Source organism: Orussus abietinus, unplaced genomic scaffold, assembly GCF_000612105.2.
Source record: "Orussus abietinus isolate OABI.00-Male unplaced genomic scaffold, Oabi_2.0 scaffold37, whole genome shotgun sequence".
Taxonomy (NCBI): domain Eukaryota; kingdom Metazoa; phylum Arthropoda; class Insecta; order Hymenoptera; family Orussidae; genus Orussus; species Orussus abietinus.
This window is the reverse complement of record NW_019394759.1, coordinates 829,527-849,980: the sequence shown is the minus strand read 5'-3', so window position 1 is coordinate 849,980 and position 20,454 is coordinate 829,527. Positions and strand designations below refer to the sequence as shown.

Below are 20,454 nucleotides of genomic sequence, written 5' to 3'. Positions count from 1 at the left end.
TGAAAGTGGTCTAAGTCATATATTTTTTGTTTCGAAATTACATTGAATTAATTTCGTTTGAAATAATATGGCGTGAAATAACTGATAAACTCATTTTTTTTTTTAATTTTGACTTAGACCACTTTCATAATTATGGGCACATATGAAGACTTTCCCCCAGAGAATTCACGGCTCCTAACAATTAATTTATTATTAGGTGTAATAAAATGTTACGTTAATTCCAGGTACGACGAGAAGGTGCGGCTGCACGAGAAGTACATGAAGAGTCTGGGTCTGGATCTTCTTCAGCCCGACATTTCTGGATTAGACAAATGGGAGATCCCTCGCGAAAGAGTCGTTATCAACAGGAAGCTCGGCGAAGGTGCTTTCGGCACGGTCTACGGGGGTGAAGCATTTTTCCCCGACAAGGGCTGGCTCGCCGTGGCCGTGAAGACCCTGAAAGTCGGAAGCTCGACGGACGAGAAGCTCGATTTCCTGAGCGAAGTCGAAGTGATGAAGCGCTTCGAGCACAAGAACATCATCAAGCTGCTGGCCGTTTGCATAAAGTGCGAGCCCGTGCTCACCGTCATGGAGTTTATGCTATACGGGGACCTGAAGACGTACTTGCTGGCCAGAAGACACCTCGTCAACGACCAAAGCTACGAAGACTCCGATGAGATCTCCAACAAGAAGCTGACGGCCATGGCGTTGGACGTCGCTAGAGCTCTCAGCTACCTGGCGCAGCTGAAATACGTTCATAGGTGAAGATCGTTCCACTTCGTGCGATATTATCTTAACATTGTACTTTCGCTTACATAAATATCGGATTTCTAATTGTTCTAGAGACGTGGCGTCGAGGAACTGCCTCGTGAACGCTCAGCGAGTCGTTAAACTCGGAGACTTCGGCATGACCAGGCCCATGTACGAGAACGATTACTACAAGTTCAATAGGAAAGGTAATTCTCCACGATGATTAGGGTAATAATTGGTCCTGGCGCATTGCCGGGCGGAATTTATCATGGTTCATAGCTTCTCGTACTGCAGGGATGCTGCCGGTGAGATGGATGGCCCCGGAATCTCTTGGCTTGGGGATCTTCACCCCGGCTTCGGATGTCTGGTCCTATGGAGTGCTTCTTTATGAGATCATCACTTTTGGCAGCTTTCCCTTCCAGGGCATGAGCAATAATCAGGTCCTCGCTCACGTGAAAGCCGGGAACTGCTTGGTCGTCCCTAAGGGCGTGAGGATGCAGCTGTAAGTCGTTCTTAATTTCATATAGAAATTAAACTTTGATAAACTTTGTTATAAATAAGTGCCTTGAATTCATCAAAAATTAACTTTTAAAATTAGGATATCACTATTCGATTACCATATTGCGAGCGAAACTCCGCTCTTCAAGTTTCACGTTATTTCGCCATTGTTGCATAACGAGCACCGATGCATCCCACGCACCGGCTTACAATTAGCGACGGGATTATTTTCACTCGACCGGCGACGCTTTGGAACGCGGCCATTTTTATCCAGCACAGGTCTATGAATAATACGGCGGTACCGCAATAAGAACCAGTTTTCGAAAATCTATTTTTAATACCGCATGGTATAGACCCAGCGGGTCGATACAAGTGAGATGAATCCGATGAAAAATTCCCAGGCTCTGAAACAAAATTTTAACATTTTAATATTAAATTCCTATCACCCTGTTCTTGTACATTTTCATATTTCTCTGTTCTATATAAACGTATCGTAAGAAGTGTGTCTTATGAATTATTAATTTTTCCCAGGGAGAACCTGATCAGATCCTGCTGGACGGTGGACTACACGAAGCGTCCAACGGCTCCTGAAATTGTGGACTTCCTGGCGACGAATCCTCGAGTTTTGTCGCCATGCTTGGACGTGCCCCTTGCGAGTGTCCAGCTGGAGAACACGGGCCAGCTCGAGATGCAGCTTCCGGAGAACATCAGGAAATTTTCGGTGGCTCTTGCGTGGACCCCTCGTACATCTCCAGACGTTGCTTCTCTGGATTCGCCGGTTCCTCCTCTGCTCGACATAACGGGGCAAGACCAAGATGGACAAGGATTGGACCCCCTGGGAGGGAATTCCGAGCCTGAGAGCACGAGGCCCTTGCTGGGGCCTCGAGATGTCCTCAATTTCCAGGACTTCGATAAAACCTTCGCGGATAACAACCGGACGCCCAGATATGTTAATCTTCAGCCTGGATTAGCGAATGTCGGCACTTCCGGTGCCGACGGTGACGTCAATATCCAGATGGAGGAGAGAGCTTCGATCCTGTCCAGAGGGAAGCATCCTGATGGCGTCTCTTTCCTTTGACGCAGTATATAGCGCAGGAGAGAGATTAAGAGCGACATGCAGATCATCTGGGAGTGAGAGAGAAGAGTCTTGAAGCTTAGCTTTAATCCCTGGACATGTCGGGAGATGCTTTAACGGGAATTGTTTCTTGGGCGAGAAGTAGTCTCGATGGGAAGGAACTTTCCCTGTCCCTTAATGTTCAAACACGGTGTTGCATTTATGGAAGAGCTCCAGCTCTCGAAGTAGCTAGACATGGTTGGGAACTCGGTGCGATGATTTGCAGCGAAGTGCAAGGAACTTCCGGGAGGAAGTGTATTTATTCACAGGCTCGGTGTGCAATGCTCCTGAAAGTCGGGAATCCTTTTAAGGGGGTTTCGAGAATTACGGTGAGGAACTTACCGCGGAAGTGCATCGCGGGCAAGGATTGCTTTTACCAGGCGATGTTGCAAAGATTAGAGCTGATCTTTCTCGATGTTGAGGAGAGCTTTTTAGGGGACCATGATGGTGCGTCCTTTTTTTAAGCTCGCGGTTTTGAGACTGCTTTTAAGGACTTCCGATGAATCAGGACCGCGAAGGATTTCTGCTTCTTCCTCGTGATAGAACAAACCTTCCGGAATGACTTCACGGTAGAAATTATGTTTCCCATTGACCATGACACGCTCTTTGCGAGGAGGTTTCGCTGCTCGACCTAATTCTCGTAAATGAGACCTGAAAATTACCGTCGTCGGGTTTTCGGAGAGACGAGGGAACCCATGTGGATTCAACTTCGTCATGGTGGACTTCTGACGTTTCACATTGCCCCTTGATTAATAGTTTCCCTGTATTTTTTTTTTTTTTTGGCGATTCCCACGCAAATGGGGGGCCTGAAATTATTTCTAATATTTGATTAAATTCAGAGGACTGCGCGTGTATGTTTCCTAGAGAAACGTTCCATATACACTTACCATAGTTGTACGCTATTCTGACTCGAGATACATCCTAGATCCTGGGCAGGGTTTTGCAAGATCCATGCATGACGTGCACAGCGACATTCCTCGTGATAACCTCCCTTACAATAATCCAGGAAATATTCTGCGAAAAATAGACATCTCGTGAGATAGGATTTCTTTCCTTTCATAAGAAATGAAAAATGACTGACCTTAACCGTGAACTTCGATGAACTATGCACGCGGCCGGTTGTATATTATTTGTACATATTCTTTCCTCAGTTTGTTAGGACTGCAAATTGCCATCGATTGTACATTGCCAGTGGTGCGTTTACTTTGGTCCATAGTCACTGTTAATGTTAACCCGTTTCCGTGCAATTGTACTTGTCCGTGGGTACTCGGTGCGCGATTATAGAAACTCGCTAGATTTAAGACTACTCGAAGTACGTTTAACGGCGTAAGACAACTAGTATTAAGGGATCACTTCCTGAGATGAAGCCTCACTTATTGTACAAGGCTAAATGTAAATGGTGTCCTCTGTGTTCGGTGTGTACGCAAATTCAAGGGGCGTTCTGCGAACATTGCCCGTCTTGTCCCTGCTCGAGGAAGAATAGTGACCCACTCGTAACGAGCTGAAACAATTAGGAGCAATGTCATTTTTGTCATTCTTGTCATTATTCCGGAACGCGAGGTTAAGGCGACTCAAAAACGCCGGTGTAAACTCAATGTAACCACCCATGGATAAATTTAATATATCCACTGTCGGGTTACACCGTCTTTATATATGGCATCGCCTTAATTAACGGTACCGTCATTGTATAAATAGTCATGATGTAAATTACCTTTATAATTTGCGAGGCAGCTCGAGTGGAGCACGAAGGTATAGCGTTCCTCGTTCACTGTCGAAAATGACCGAAAACCGGTGACCTCGCGACTCCACGTGCCTACTGTATAGATTTCTACTCTCGGTGTATATATTCGCTTAGGGAGAGAGAACGAGAGAGTGAATGAGAACAGGTGCCTGCGGGAGAGAAAGAGAGATACGGAATTTCACTCGATACTTTTTACAAACGTTTTTATCGCCGCTACAAGACTTAGAGAGTTAAGAGCATATTTATTGTCCGTTCGGAAATAAAACCTCCGAGAAATTCGTCGTGTCCTCCTAGTCGTTCATTTACATTCCTTATAGGTCAATATTAAAAATAACCTTACTTAAATTAGGGGTACAAATATTACGAATCACGTAGTTCATTAGAAGTGAGTAAAATTAGAAAGTCGGCGGGAGAATGCCTGACAGTTAGAACTTTGACTTTTCATGACTTCTCTTTTGAATTTTGACGACGTGGAGTGGCACCATCTGTGAGCGCTTTTGGGAACCTTCTCGCCAGTTCTTTCACTCCCTGCGCTATGCTTGCTATAATGGCAAAAACCAGAACTGTCTCGACTTGTATCGACCGAGAAAATATTCACGTGTAGTACGCATGTAAGGTTAGTTTCATGACGTAATAAGATGCAGAGATGTTTCCAATTGTAATTGGAATGATCGGAATTCACGAAACTGGCAGAGAGGATACCAGTAGGCGGTGTTTTAATTTTGAGCATGAAACATATTCCTACTCTGTTACAACGGTTACAACCAAAATGTCAAAAGCGAAGGATACGGATATGTCGGACTTGAAAACACGAGAATCTTCGTTTCCCTTTGAAGATAACGTAAAATTCACAGATCTCTTTGAAGTACGAATTATTTCGTATGATTTCTGTAAAAACTAGTCCTCATTCCTGTATTAACTGATTATAAATTGTAGGATGAAATACCGGGAGACTTTGTTTTCCCTCGAGGACTCAACGAGTCACTTCGAGATCAGATTCAAGTAAGTCTCTGGTATGAATATTCAATTCCATGTATTCTCGGCTAAATTGCAATAAATAATCATAGTTCATTGAACGATGTCAAGAATTTAAGACTTAAGAATTCATGCCTACGTCGTGCCTTGGACAAGACCGAAGAAGAATTAAAAAAAGCCCAAAGCGAATCCATTCCGGAGGTCACGCATGATATTGGAAAATGTTGCGAATTGACCACTTTAAAAATCGTGGAGATGAGTCAAAAGTACAGAGAGCAAGTGACAGAGATCGAGGTATTAAAAACAAAATGCGAATCCTTGGAAAATAAATTATTAATCAAAGAAGCAGAATTGAAGAGTATGAAGTTCAGGCCTGAGGGAAATTCTCAAGAATACTTGGATCCTGCCAAAGGTAACCAATTGAATGGCTGTTGTTTTTAGAACCATGAAAATCTTAAAAAATAATGTAATCCATAATTCGACTTACCCTTAAGAAAGACGAGAATCGGAAGAACAATTATTATTAAAGGAGGACCAAATCAGGCAGCTTAAAGAGAAACTTCAGCAGGTGAATGCAAAATTATGCGAGACTAGGAGCACCTGCACTTTGCTGAAACAGGAAATTAATAAAGCACAAAAGGTACTCTACAAAATATTGAATGAACATTCAAAATCTCCTGAATGATCAATCGTTAACTAATTATAAACTGATTCAGTTACTCTGCAGCGAAGTTGGAGAAAATGTGACAATAGCGAGTCTGTCCAATCACCCAGGTGGGTGGAGAGGTAGAGCCGAACAAGTACAACAATTGCAACAAAAAGTCTCCGATCTACAAGCCAGGTTGAACAAATACGAGAGAACTCCAAAAGGATCCTCCGGTATCATGCATCGTTACATAATAAAGTCAGATTCGATGTAAGAGAATTCTGAAAAAGAAACAATTACTACAATTCAGCATCCATGGAGCAAAGAAACTTATCGAATCTTTGCAATATGGAGAAGGAGAGGAGACAGCAGCTAGAAAATTCAGCAAGAGAGCTGAGGCAAGCCGAAGTCGCTTTGGAGACATATAAGAGGAAGCTCGACGCTTCGAAAGCCAGGATAAAAGTTTTAGAAAACGACCTCAACAATGCAAAAGGAAATATAATACTGTTGAACGAGAAAAGGGCCCACGACGATCAGCTCATCGACGCTTTAAACGTCAGTTAATGCCGGTTTAATTTAGGAATTTCTTATTCCATGGGATTACCATTTTAGGCTCAATTAAGAGCTTTGGAAGCTCGGTATCAGGATCGCGAGATGGATTTTCGAAATCAGAAGGAAAAACTGGAGCACGAATGCATAGGACTCAGAAACGATATGAACGCCGCGTGTTTGAACCTCGAGCAGACTCGAAAGAGACTCGAAGAACGTGAGATCGAAATCTGCAAATTAAGGTGCATTTTAAAACTGATAATTGTAAATCGTTTTTTTTGTGTACCTTTCTTAGCTGTTCCACGTGATATCACTTTACGTTTCAGAAGTAGTCACGGAGTGACCAAATCGCAGAAAGTCTACAATGAGATGACAAGAGAAATTCGAGAAAGTCCTGTAAACACTGCAAGAAGCTGCAGAGACCAGAACGAATACGTCACTCTGAGCATCGCAGCTGAAGCTGAAAGGGAGAGATTACTGGAACTGATTACCGTACTAAACCGCCGACTAGATAAGGAGAGGAACGATACCGATGAAATATCGGTAAAGAATTATTTACCTTTCCGATTCCCAGAGGAAACTCCCCCGCGTTTTACCCAATATTTTGTTAATCTTAAATAAACTCCTATGTTCCAGGAGATGCTGCGACTGGAGCGCAACAGATCAGCTAAACTGAAGTCAAAGCTGCAAAAGTTGGAGATGGAGCGAGTGGGAATTGCCAAGGTCAACACTGGATATCGGTCCAGGTCTTTGAAGTCGACTTCCGGGGTCTCGAATGAAAATCTTAACGAGCAAGCTCGTTTCAGGTCGGATTTTTCTTTACCTGTATATCAGAAAAAAAATTCCTGATGGGTAATTTTTAATCTCAAAATGCTGCTCTCAGGTTGGAGTTTCTCCAGGAGGAGTGTCTCGCTCTTAAAACCAGACTCGCCACCATTGTCAAGGAGAAGGCCGTCGATCTGGCTTCTTACAAGGTGATGCTGGATCAGACCAGAAAGACCTTTCAAGAAGCTTGCAGGTATTTTTTATCTTAACATTTCCGTTAGATCAACGTCTACGTTACATGAATTGCGCTTCTCAGGGGAAAGCTACCGACCGGAGGATGCCATTCCACCGTCACTATCTGAGAAACTCCGGATCCTACCTAAGGAAAACTGCGGAGGGAAGTGGAGCTCGAAAAGTCTCTTAAATTTTCTTTAGCGATCCGTAATCGCAGGCCCGATGATGTAATTAGGATCTTCCGTCGATAAGGTGCATCGCTCGTGCGTGGGCGTCGCTTAGAAATTTCTTTTTATATAACGTGTTTGCTCTGGAATTAGTTTACGACGTCGCGATATCACGCTCTCGTTCCTGCGCCGTAAATTCCCTCCGAGAATTAGGAAGACCAACAGCGTGACACCGGAAAACTCTCGTCAGTATTGTACCACGACTATTGACCGACGTTCTGTAAAAGTCACCAATGGAGAGGACTTCGATAAACAAATAATAAAGACACTTCAATAATTACCACGGCTTATGTACATTTCCTGCAAGGGAAATTATGCGTGACTACATTGTAGAAATGTGGTTTATCGTGCGATGCTTGGAGGGAGACAGCTTTTTAAAATCGGCACTCCCTCGATGCATCGTTTCGTAAATTGCAACGTGCACTTTATACACCTACGTCTCCCCGGTGCGTAAAACGCTACCGTAGAAGTCCGTTTTATTCCTCCTGAAACGATACACTCGAGGGGTCGAATTCGAGCTCGTAAAAGATCGTAATCGGCGCTGCGTCGATTATAACTACGCCTGAACCGTGGGGTTAACAATTTGTATTTTCTAGAAAATAAAATGGTCTCGCATGTAACAGTGAGGTAGAGAAGGTAGATACCCATATGTGGGGTTTTAAGGTGAAGTGAAACCCCCTTCAAATCAGTCGATTCTAATACAACACTTTTTTTTAAGGGTGAAAGACCAAACTGTCCGAAACTTTGACACGTCACTCCTGATCATCTAAGAATTGTCCTGACACGTTGAAAATTTGGATTTTTGAACAACATTTTTTAACTCAGCTAAGACAAGAACCAAAATGGCGTCGAGCTCTCATATTTTGATCAATATATAATTATCGAAGGCTCTGATATGAGAAACTAAAGGGTCAGGACAATTTTACGAGAATTTAGAACACTCTGGTAATCGATAAATTCCCATTTGAACGGGATAAAGGCAAAAAAAGTGTTGTATGCGCTTCTATGCCAAAACGATGGGAATACGAGGTCTCGGAGTGAAAATTTAATTAACCTGGAAATCAGAGATGGCGCAGGGGGTCCCTCCGCAGTCAATTAGGGCCCCAGAAAGCACGAATCCGGAGGATTTCTGGAGTTTTACTTCGATTTCTTGATATTTATTGTACGAAAAGGACAGTTGTAGTATGCCATTTGGTGCAATATTCAATGTAATTCGACACAGCTGTCAATATAAAAACGAACGTCGGCAACGTAGGCATTTAGAAAAATCTTCTTTATCGACGTCGATCAAGTTCCTCGACGTGTTTCACTTCACCTTAATAAATGCTATTCAAAGCGATTATCAAATTGATCTTGCTCATTGAGTGAAAATTACCTTAACAGGGAATAAATGTAACGGTAAGGTAGAAAATGTATATTCCCATTTGTGGGCTCTCAAAGCGGTAAAATGACCTGAAAAGGACACTTGCGAGGGCCAAGAGGGGGAGTGGAACGACAAATGTACAATGACACAATATGGCCAGGTCCATACAGGAAGTCGTATCGTTCATAGAACTCTCATGGAGAATTCCCCACCCTGGCGGTATATTAGGCATGTTCCAACGAGCGACGCACACCTTCGCAAGTCCTTGTGTCAGGTGATAAGAAATGTACTCGTGACGTCAGGTGGCACAGGTATATGAACCATGCGGAGAGAAGTCCACGTCACTTGTTCTTGCACTTCGCGTTGTTCGTCCTCGTTTTTACCCGGCAGAAGACCCTAGAGAGAAGGTCCCGAAGAGCGTCTCCAACCACCGGACCCCGTCAGACTTATCACCGCTATCACCGGACCTATTCAGGATTTACCAGGAAGCAACGTCCACCACGAGGCCCCGTAAAGTGCAGTGAGCTTCCCGTTACGATTCCAATTTTTCCTATTCTTCGTTTTCGAGATGGCATCGCCCAGAGGTTTCGAAGTCGGGGTAAAGTGGAGCCTAATTTTAATATCTATTGAGCTATCGCGGCCCGTCAAATGGTTTTATCTCACCCGAGGTGAATCCGCAGAAATGGTGGAGTGAACGCGAGTTCGAATTTCCACCCACTCTTCTATCCATGGAAAATTCTTAGCGAGACGTTTCCCAAACTGGAGGAGAATAGGGAAAGGCAAACGCGGGATCGCACCTTGGACTGGTGACGAATTCTTATCAAGGATTGCGAGATAACGGCTAGATTTTCGATCGAGTTACAGCATCGAGAAGTGGAATTTTCTGGAGGCGCGTTAAGGCTCTATGGCTTAAGCTTGACATTTTTTTTTTTTTTTTCTTTATAATCATTGCTTACAATTTCATTAATCCAGGGTGTTTGGTATTTTAATTGAGGAGAATCGGGTGTAGCAATTTTTGTATGGCTTTTTGTGAGAATTGAGGGAACGTAGGCGATTTGGATTATTTAGCGAGGGGCAAAAAATGGCGAACGAGCTTTCTTTCTCTTTTTTCTTTTTCTTTTTCTTTAGAATAGCGAAAGAAATATGGCGGCGTCTTTGGGCGTGGAGGACACGTGACTATCTGGCGCATGGCAATACATATGCCCGAGGAATTCGTCGTTCGGTCTCCTTTTCATGTGTAAATTTAGTGTCACCGTTGCAGGCGGTAACCGGGATGTTCCTTTCCCCCAAGTATTATATAATATTTACAAAAGCAGATAAAAAGGAGGGCCTTAGGACAACGTCCTCCCAAGGCGGTGTGAACGACCCGGCCGTCTCTTCTTCTCGACTTTACCCCAAAGTTCCTCGACACTTTTTCACCTTTCGTCTTCTACGGAAATTTAAAATCCATTCTCGGGTTCTTTCGGATCATCATTCGACGCGAGTTTAGGGATTACAGGCGAAGGGGTACCTTGACGAATTTTCGGAGATACCTGTAAGAGGAAAGGCGTTATCGATGCGTTATCATATCGGACGGTCGATAATGAAATACCGTTCCTAGATTCGAGGTACAATGCTCAACGACACGCCTTGAAATATCACAAACCTGAAACGTTTTAATTAGTTTCGCTCCATTTTTGCCGGATTTCAGGAGAGATTTTAAATTCAAGTTCCTTCGACTCCACTTTTTGATCGGGTGTGACTTCGCTTGAAATTATCGCATATATTAATTTCATTTTCGTGAAAGATTTATGGACAATGTTCAACGACACGCTTTGAAATATCACAAACCTGAAACGTTTTAATTAGTTTCGCTCCATTTTTGCCGGATTTCAGGAAAGATTTTAAATTCAACTTCCTTCGACTCCACTTTTTGATCGGGTGTGACTTCGCTTGAAATTATCGCATATATTAATTTCATTTTCGTGAAAGACTTATTGTCTTGTGAATTATCTTGAGAAAGATTTATGGACGGATATGGCCCCTTGTAATTATTTTATAGCGACTCGAATTACTAATCGGAGGTAAGGCTTAACCAGGGGATGGCCTATTTAAGCAGTTGCACGTAACAGGTGAAAATATCATCTGAGCAAATACGAAGTACAAGCAGTCGAGGGAAAAGTTCAGCCTATTTGTTCACACATTAGGAGCGGCTTCGTAACAGGCTTATACCAAATCGAGCGAGTTTCGTCTCTTCTGTGACTTCCCAAATAAAAGGTGAAGGAACAGTCTACGCTCGAGACTGGAAACCTGTGAAAGAACTCGAGGGCTTGCACTTAGCAAGTCTAGTTACTCGTAATCACTGAATGAACTCGTTCCATGGCATTCACGGAAATGGCCACCGAAGTGAGGACGTTAGCGATTCCGTTCACGAGGCAACACGTGGCCTGTAAGTGAGGTTATGTTTGCTGCGTAATCAGGTGGGCGCTAAACGGAGGAGATGGCTCGCACCTCCACGATAACGAGCGAGGCCTCCGAGTAGCTCACTGCTTTTGTACTCGGGAAAATCGCATTTCTGACATGCAAAACGCAACGATCGTTCGGTAATTCTCGAGAATTAACGAGAAGAAACCGCGAGGTGAGCGCGGCCAGCTGTGAGCAGGTCGGCCATTTTGTGGCGGCGCAGCGCATAAAAGTCGCCGCCGGAAATTGGTTCTTCTTGAATATGAAAACTAGGCAAAGATGAATGAAATGTTATTATTGAACCCTGTAAAATGTTTTTTCAGGGGACGTAGCAACTACAGCTCAAGGTTTTGACAATCTGCAGACCGAATAAAAGGAGATACAAAAGCAAGAAAAGGCGTGCGCTATGAAGAGAGCTATCCATCGACAGTATGGTAACTATTGACACTGTCATGGAATTGCTCTCTTTGTGGACGGCGTTGTAATCAACGGTGCTTCAAGAAGAGCCTAAAATCATGCCAGAATCTCGAGAATACATTCGGACGAAGAATGCGATCACCTGTTATTTCATTAATATTTTATACTGCTCGAATAGTATTTAATTTATTCTAGCGGATTTTAGTTGGCAGTTTTTCCCTCGTAGGATTCTCGCTACGACAATCTGCGAACATAGGGATCGAGTACAAGTACAGTGACCTTTCCGTTGATTAGAACCGCGTAACGAATGCTTCATGCGAGTGTGCGTGTGCTCGGTATTATCTCACATTGTTATACGTACACCTGTGAGCTGTGCGTGCACATTATGGGCACCGTTCTAAATACCATAAATCGAACGGAGAGGCAGTTCGCCATGGCAGTTCCCTCGGTTGCCCTTTTTCTTCCCTTTGCCCCGAGCTCGTTCTCCTTTTACGCGCAAACGTTCCTTTTGTTCTTTCAGGAGGCTCCCCTTACTCGATAAAACCTACTCAATAAACGAAGTGGAATTAATAAAAGGTACAGAACGAATCGAGGAGTATAACGTAGAGTGAAATTTTGTCAGGCTTACCGTGCAATTATGTGAGTCCTCGGTTTACGAGGTGACGCTTCGAAGACAAACCTCGCGGCGGCCATCTTGCTCCGAGTTCGCCGGTTCGGTATAATACCTCCGGCACCAGACAGCAAATATACCGGCATATGCGAGCCGTGATAACGATAGGTTACCGCAATAAAAAATAAAATGGTGCTGGAAGAAAGGTGGAGGTAAGAGATCGTAAATAACTCCTTTTAATTGCCGCGATAAGGCGTAGTTCTTGACGCTCTCGCAGGAGTTGTCGTGAAGAGTCCGCCGGCATGGCGAGCTTTTGTAATCTCTGCCACTTCTTAAGCCTAGAGAAGATAATAAATTGATTGTGGCCTTAAATTATACACTCCCTGCTTTTACATTACCCAGGTATCATCGGTTTCTTCTTTAAAGTCACTGGATAAAGCGTGAAAACTGGAACGATAGATTTCCCGACGTGCACCGCGGCAACAAAAATGGCGGCCAACTTTTGCCCACTGCGGCGCAACTCTCATACTTTCTAATGCTTTTCTAGAAATTGTGTGTTTCCTGTTCCTTCACTGTAAAATTATTCAATGCAATGGTAATTATTGGAACAATTAGTCACAGCTTTGAGTCGTCGTTTGTGATATTAACGGTAAATAGTAATGTTCATGATTCGTATATTATTCTATGAAAGGACGCGGAGGACATTTTGTGTGGTCGCGTATTCCGAAGTCTCGGCGACCTATAAATGATTGTAGCGTGTATTGTAACGCCCGTGGCTTACTTTGCAGGTGGCAACACCTGCAGGAAGAAATATTGTTTTGTCCTTAAGAAGTCGCGACGACACGGACACGACCCATTCGTCGTGAAAATAAACGGCGACGTAACCGGCATTTCGTAAGACCGTCCTCAGAGTCGGGCATAAATATCTTATGAGCATGCGGCCAGGTGTAAGTGTTCAATAAGTTCCCACTGCAATTGCGTCGATGGACGAACTCTTTAAAAGCGAAGCCATTGTGACCGCGCATAAATGAATTATTCGACACGTGCGAAAATGAATTTCTAAGGTATAACGATGCCGTACGTTGTAAACAATGACAGAGACGGAGTTGGATAACCTTGGTGGTTACCGAGAGCCATTATTATTTAATTTTCATTGTACGAATCGGGTTAACGAGTTAAATTGTATTAACAAATGTTCGTAATGAGGGTGATAATTAAAGAATCTGATATTACCGACTAGAAGAGAGAAGATGATTAAGTTTCGAGCGTTCTTTGTAGAGGGCTCCACTTTACAGGCGTAGCCATTGCTGTCGTAACCAAGTCATTTCCGTGTAGAAATGTCAGGAGTGAATCTCGTCTCACGTCGTTCCAAGTAAGAAATTCTACTCTGTAAATAGCTTACGAATTCTTTAGCTACCTTATTTTGTAGAAGTTACTTTACTACAATATTTCTTGCGTGTATCACATGTGTCATCAACCGACATTGAGGTTAGGTTTGGTGTTCAACAGATACACCCTCTTTAAATGATGATAACTTTGTGTCAGTATGAATAATCGCAATTAAATAAGTGTTTTATTCTTTGTAACTGCATTGCACGCATTGTTTCATTTTTAGTCTCAAGATTGTGGAAGGTGCAATAGTATGTGACGAGAGTATACTCAGGGGAGATATCACGATCGGTTCAAAGACCGTGATTCACCCAAGGGCGAATATTCTTGCAGAAGCCGGACCAATTATAATTGGAGAGGGGAACATTATCGAGGAGATGGCAACTATAGTTAATCGGTTAGTGTACATTTTTTAAAAAATGGTAAGCATTCCGATTTTAATGTTTTAATCTATTATGACAGGGTAACGCCAGAAGCCTCTCAATCTTCGACTGTACCTGTGTTGATCATAGGTAACTACAATGTATTCGAGTCTGACAGTACCTGCGAAGCATACAAAGTTGGAGACAACAATATCTTGGAGACTAAAGGTATTTATTTTAAACCAGAAACTTTAGACGCAGAATTAATATTAGAATTATTTCACAGCGCACGTTGGGAGAGAAGTCGAACTCACCAATGGTTGCGTGATCGGAGCAGCTTGTATTCTCGCCGAACCAGAAACAGTGCCTGAAAGTACCATCGTATTTGGAAGCCAGGGTCAAAGAAGAGAAATGAACGACAAGCCTTACGTCAGTATTACATTAAACACGACTCAATTAAAACTCAGTACAATGATCATCCTTATATCGTCGGTTTTCATTCCAGCCACAAGTTGGACAGCTGGATTTTCTTAGCAAAGTATTGCCGAATTATCACCACCTACGGAAACCGAACATTAAAATACAAAAACCCGATATAAAGAGGCACGATGCTTAGAGAGCCCGGATTACTTTTTCTACGCTAAATGTATATATGATATTTATACTCCGTGATTACGCTTAAAATAAATAGCTAATAATATTCTAACTTTACAGCTCGCTTTTGTCTTCCAATATACATGAAGAAAACGATTGATCTCATCCTGACATAAGTCTAGACTGCATTTTTGTAAAACTCAAATGATACTCGGATGGTAACTCCGTCTCGATAAAGCAGATCGCAAGTAGTATGTCTACATCCCGAAAGATGGCACTGCCATGCCCAACGTTCAAAATAACATCGGTCGATCGTTGAAATTATCATTTAATTTATTCATGCCGTTCCATTGAGGCGCCCCTTTGCAGTGTACATCGTTGGACGATATGCAACCCCCTTAAGTGCATGGCCGTGGTTCCGGGACTTGTGAGTAATTCTAAATTGCACATTTATGCTCGGATCGATTACCCTGCCTGCCAATTGAAAGACTAATGTTGGGGTGCATTTCGAGGACGATGTAAACGCGATCCCCCTACGCAAGAGAAATCGGGGAGCCCTCAACCCCCAACAGGAAAGTCGACGCGACAATGCTAAACGTTATAGGCATATGAATATGAATTTGCATCTCGCTGAGGGTCCCTAACTATTTACGGTTGCCGCAAGCTTTAACTGCACCCACCAGTGACTATCAACGTTAAGAAAGAAAGGTAAGTTCTCCAATTTATCCGCATTACCCATGGAACACTGATAAGCAATGATTAAATTTCCAACTTTATTGAATTAAAAAAAAATAAAAATCGCCAATGAAATGTGTTATAAAAGTGGGAATTAACTGCGATATCTTTTCAGACTTATAAAGCGGTCGTCACTAATTCACCGTATAACGTTTTTGGCGATAAGGAGGAGGAGAGGGTCATTTAATATTTCTTTTTATCTCGCGATTCCCTCGGGTCAACTCGCGCCGTTGAAAGCCGAGCTGTCACGCTTTGACACGCTGCCAGGGGGGAAGAAACGCGAAATTATTTTTCGCGGTCTTCGAGGGTAGATCGAGCGAAACCTCGAGGGGACGAAAAAGAGAATCCCCAACAGGGGAGCCTCTAATAGCCCGACGATTCTGCATCCCTCGGTCAACCTTCGCGCCAAAAACCGATAATCCATTTTTCGACATTTGATATTGAATTCCTCCAAAAAGTCACCGTCCGACTCCGCATCGAATTAACTTCCAAGATCCGATGATTGGTCCTTTGAAATTTTATATTAAATCCCTCCGTAAAAGTAGGAATCAACATTTTCGGCCAATCGGCTTACGTTGAATTAATTTCTTTCAATTGTTGTAGGTACACTCGGAGGAAATGTGGAGTGCGCCGACGTGGATGAAAATAATTCCTGAATGGGAATGCCCGATTGAGGCGACTTCTTGAGGCAGTTGAGAGAGGCTTTTAGAGAATTAACTTCCATGATCCGATAATCGATCCTTTGAAATGTTATATTAAATCCCTCCGTAAAAGTAGGAATCAACATTTTCGGCCAATCGGCTTACGTTGAATTAATTTCTTTCAATTGTTGTAGGTACACTCGGAGGAAATGTGGAGTGCGGCGACGTGGGTGAAAATAATTCCTGAATGGGAATGCTCGATTGAGGCGACTTCTTGAGGCAGTTGAGAGAGGCTTTTAGAGAATTAACTTCCAAAATCCGATGATTGGTCCTTTGAAATTTTATATTCAATTCCTCCGTAAAAGTAGGAATCAACAATTGTTGTAGGTACACTCAGAGGACATGTGGAGTGCGCCGACGTGGATGAAAATAATTCCTGAATGGGAATGCCCGATTGAGGCGACTTCTTGAGGCAGTCGAGAGAGGCTTTTAGAGGTTGACTTAAGGCCGCATTAATCCCGGCGCGTGTACTGCATTGGATTGAAATGATTCTCGAGGACATTATCATAAATAATTGGCGTGACGAGCGGTGACGGACAGCCCCTGGGGTACGTCGTCCTCTCGCCGGCTCTCATCCCTTGATCGTCGGGGATCTCGACGTCAAAACGCGAGGCGAGGCTCGTTCGAAAAGCGGCGAACGAATGACAAGCATTGCGAATTCTCGGCTCGCTTTAGCGTTCCCATTGTTAACGCCGCTACCCCACGAGGTTTAACTCGACTTTTGAAGGGAAGAGGGACGGAAAAGCGGGACGACCCAGGGCGTAGCAGCCTCCCAGAGAATCGCCCTCAAATGAGGCCCTTTAATCAAGAAATTGTTTACCGTAGAAAGTACTTCGACCATTACTACCGTTTACATCTAAAGACGTGCGAAAAACCATACACGTTATGATATATATTCCAAACTGCGGCGAAAGGTATTATTTATATTTATTATAAAAAAACCCGTTGCGTGGGAATATCCCGTAAGAAAAATTATTTACATTGCGAGACCAGGGAATTCTGTCGTTTAAATAATGTCGCGAGGGATCCTTAAGGATGCTCGGCAATTTCAATTTGACTAATTTCGAAATCTCAGTTATGTCTTCGCGGGGGGTCGGTCCCACCTCCTTAACCGTGGAGTCCGTTGGCTCGATTTTCGTCTCGGCGCCACTGCTGGCGCGTTAATGCGCGCCTCGTTGTAAACAGCCTTACAATAGAATAACTTCATTAGCATAATCACGTCCCAGAGTCGGCTGCGTCCTCGGATTCGCAGCCGAACTCCCCTCCGCATTTTACGGGTGGTTTACCCCGCGCCGGATTCGAGGGCGGATCCGATCCCCGTGTTTACAGGGAGCTAGGACTTCTCCCCCTTTGCCGACCCCCGGCAAATATTTATTCTCACAATTATATCGTTATCGGTCATTCTCTAGGATGAAGATAATTCCGCGGCCATTACGGAGTAATCCTGGGAAGGGAGAACGGCCCCCTACCCCATCGTCCCTGGAGGTATTTTCGATGTCATCTACCACCTAGGTGAGTTATTGAATATGTAAGCATATGTATATGCCTATTAATTAATTGGTTCAACAAAATTAATTAACTAGAATGAAGACAATTCCACAGTCGTCCAGAGTGAGAAAAATCCATAGGGAGAACAGCTCATCCTCTGTCATCGTTTTTGACGCCATCTCCAAGGAATCCCTAAACCTGGGAGAAATATTTATTGCATGAGCCATGTATGTACAACTACGTCAATTTGTAAAGTAAGGCTGGAACGTACTTGCGGGTATTTTTCCATTTTAGTACACCCTCTTCCGAGTGGTTCCTTATGCTCGTGGGCGTACATTAGCGCACCGTTCCCGAGGCATCGTTATCCCGGTGCTTTTTCAACGTCGTAATGGAGTCTTCCGCGGTTAAGCTTAAGCACTCGAGCAGCGTTTAACGTGGAGGGCGAATTTCCTCGGCGAGTTTCCTCCCTCGGGGCAAGAAGCGAAGAAGACGGCTCGCCGCGTCACCGCGCCATTAGCGGGCCGGGGCTAAAAAAGGCCCGCAAAAAGGGAAGATGTCGGCTATTAATACGGAAATTAATCTGGCCCGACGCGGGATACCGCGGCACGACGGAGAGCCGTCGGCTCTTCGTCAAATTGACGGCGGCGACGCCCATCCCCGAGGACGTCGTCGAGCGAGTCAACCTCGCGTTTAAGTTCAAACGATTCGCATCGGGAATGTCGGGAGATATGTCGGGGAGAAGTGTAAAAATCCGACTCCCCTCGGGGACGACGTAGAAAGAAACTCCGCAGCGTTTCTGGGATTCCTCGAAAATCCACGGACACGAAAGCGAGCGCTTTCGATCCAGCTTCTAGGATTAAAAAAAAGGGGGGGGACCCCAGAAATCGCTGGGGGAAAATCGGCTAAATAGAATAATCGGCAGGAGGTTGCGCTCTTCCATTAGAAATAAATGGAAAAGCGACGCCGAAAGCCGTTTTTACGCCCGGGCGTGGAATATGTAACGTGGACCCGGTGAATGTGGAATTCTCGAAATTCCGGGGAAAAGCTCGCTAGTTGCGAGCCATCCTTCACGCCTGGTTAACCTAGACGTGACTTACGTCGTATTTAACTTTCAAATATACTTTATGCCTCCTACATTTTAATGCTACCCCTACGGTCGGCCGCCCACTCTGGGCTCTCGTAAATTCACGTCGAACTAACCCTTCGACCCGGCGAAAATACTCACAGTGAGAAAAGAAACTCGGAGTGACGTAGAATCTTGTTTCCGATCGTTGTATCCATTGTCCGGGGGTGTTTTGCGCATGTGGGGTAAGGGTTTTCCCCGTTTTCAACGGAATTAATGGGAAATATTAGCGGCTGGGGGTCGCGGCTGTTGCGGACGCCTGCAGACAAGATGGCCGCCGCTTCGGTTACGGAGACCCAGAGAGAATCGAGACGAGCATAACTCATGCTCGAGCGGGTCCTGCATTTATGAGTGCGCCGATGCGTGCGGAAGCTTCGACGGGATTATTTGTACGTTCCCGCCGGAAATCTGACGTTTCCACAATTCTTTTGTGCCCCCGGTGCCGGTATGCGTCACGACGCTTCCCGGTATTTAGGGTGGACGGCTCTTTTGGTCGGCTACGCGGGCACAATGGCGGAATGAAATCTCTACGTGACGTCTAAATCCATAACTCCTCCTATTAAACGACATTCCAGTAAAACTAGAGACAAATAATCCATATATGCGTTATTTACAAGTGGCTATTCCGGCGAGGCGGACAAAATGGCGGAGCGATATCTCCCCGTCGAAATCTGTAACTCGTCCTATTTAACGTTATTACAGTACTGCCAGAGATACGTCAACCATAAATGCGGATGTAACGAGTGTATTTATTTCTTTTTTTTCATATCATTGTTGACAACCGAGGGAATCGGATAATTGCTTTTTTCTCATCGATCCGCAGGAAATGCGGTCGGTGCACATCAAAGGCTGCCGGCGGCGCATTCGGATGCAGGGGATGCACCACACCTCACTTCCCCCCGCCCGCAACACGACGACAGACCATCCCCGGATAATCTGGGCGTCGCGAAGACGTCCACGAAGAGGTCCTCGAAGAGACCCAGGAGACCAGACAGAGATAGCGTTCTTCTAATTTGTCGGCGCGGTCTTTGGCGGCTAATCAATTGCAGGCGTGATTACCATACGGCGCGATCTCGCTTCCTCCGTCCTCGTCCGCGTGTGCGCGTTCCCATGCACGCGCACGCCTGCACGCGCGTTCCTCCTCCGATCGACGGCGTCGGCTTTGAATTCAAAGCCGGCGACGAATTATGCGACTTTTTCTTCCCCTCTCTATCAACCCTTTTCTGATTCGACACGTTTTCGGCGAATATTCCGGGAACGGTGTATTGCCCAAGAGTTCCGAGGACGGAGGACGTAACGAGTGTAGAGGCGCATATTTATGTACAGAGAGGAATATTTTAACTGGTTAATTCGAGCCGAGCATAAAAATTAATTTTTATTTACTCGAGGATGGAGACGCATATTTTTATATGTATATGTATATTTATATAGAGAGACAGATTTTTCAAATCGTTAGATTCGACCCGTGCATCCGAGCCATTTTTATTGTTTACTCGAGTATAATCACGAATGTTTATGGATAGAAAGAACTATCTCAACGAGTGGAATTTCCAGTCGAGCATTTCAGACATTTTTATTACTCTCTAATTTGCCATCGACGAGATTCATCGATGTTAAGACGCGTTCCACTTTCTGAATCAAAAATCAAGATGGCGGCGTTTTCGAATATGCCACCTCGAGTTGATGAAGTATTGGACCGACGTCGCCGATAGGTCGTAGAAAGCGTTTCTTTGGGCAAAACGTCGACGGGGC

At 44.3% G+C, this 20,454-nt stretch overlaps 3 protein-coding genes across 5 annotated transcripts in view; all 3 read left to right on the top strand.

Moving 5' to 3' along the window:
- The window catches only part of LOC105696282, a 35,453-nt gene extending 31,093 nt beyond the window's left edge, over positions 1–4,360 (top strand). Inside the window, exons 9-12 of one of the 2 annotated variants that reach the window (XM_012418648.2) lie at positions 225–740; positions 823–935; positions 1,009–1,231; positions 1,759–4,360. In XM_012418648.2, the coding sequence (XP_012274071.1) occupies positions 225–740; positions 823–935; positions 1,009–1,231; positions 1,759–2,305 (1,399 nt within the window). In that variant the 3' untranslated portion in view covers positions 2,306–4,360. The remainder of the gene's footprint in view (positions 1–224; positions 741–822; positions 936–1,008; positions 1,232–1,758) is intronic. The other variant, XM_012418649.2, reaches the window with a different exon arrangement.
- Positions 4,361–4,618: 258 nt separating this feature from the next.
- On the top strand, positions 4,619–7,894 carry LOC105696283 (coiled-coil domain-containing protein 13). Its single transcript, XM_012418650.1, has 11 exons — positions 4,619–4,947; positions 5,019–5,084; positions 5,169–5,469; positions 5,552–5,697; positions 5,774–5,936; positions 6,014–6,258; positions 6,316–6,494; positions 6,579–6,795; positions 6,889–7,058; positions 7,136–7,270; positions 7,334–7,894. Exons 1-11 carry the CDS (start codon positions 4,729–4,731, stop codon positions 7,377–7,379), a joined length of 1,887 nt encoding a protein of 628 aa, XP_012274073.1. The 5' UTR covers positions 4,619–4,728; the 3' UTR covers positions 7,380–7,894.
- Positions 7,895–13,292: 5,398 nt separating this feature from the next.
- Positions 13,293–15,633, top strand: LOC105696344 (dynactin subunit 6). Of its 2 annotated transcripts, XR_001103712.2 has the most exons (7): positions 13,293–13,682; positions 13,926–14,096; positions 14,162–14,289; positions 14,348–14,490; positions 14,567–14,707; positions 14,776–15,082; positions 15,168–15,633. XR_001103712.2 is itself a non-coding variant. In XM_012418757.2 (5 exons), exons 1-5 carry the CDS (start codon positions 13,648–13,650, stop codon positions 14,675–14,677), a joined length of 588 nt encoding a protein of 195 aa, XP_012274180.1. In that variant the 5' UTR covers positions 13,294–13,647; the 3' UTR covers positions 14,678–14,767. The 2 variants fall into 2 exon arrangements, 1 of the variants encoding a protein (XP_012274180.1); XM_012418757.2 differs by lacking the exons at positions 14,776–15,082; positions 15,168–15,633 and having other exon boundaries at positions 13,294–13,682; positions 14,567–14,767.
- The last annotated feature ends 4,821 nt before the right edge of the window (positions 15,634–20,454 follow it).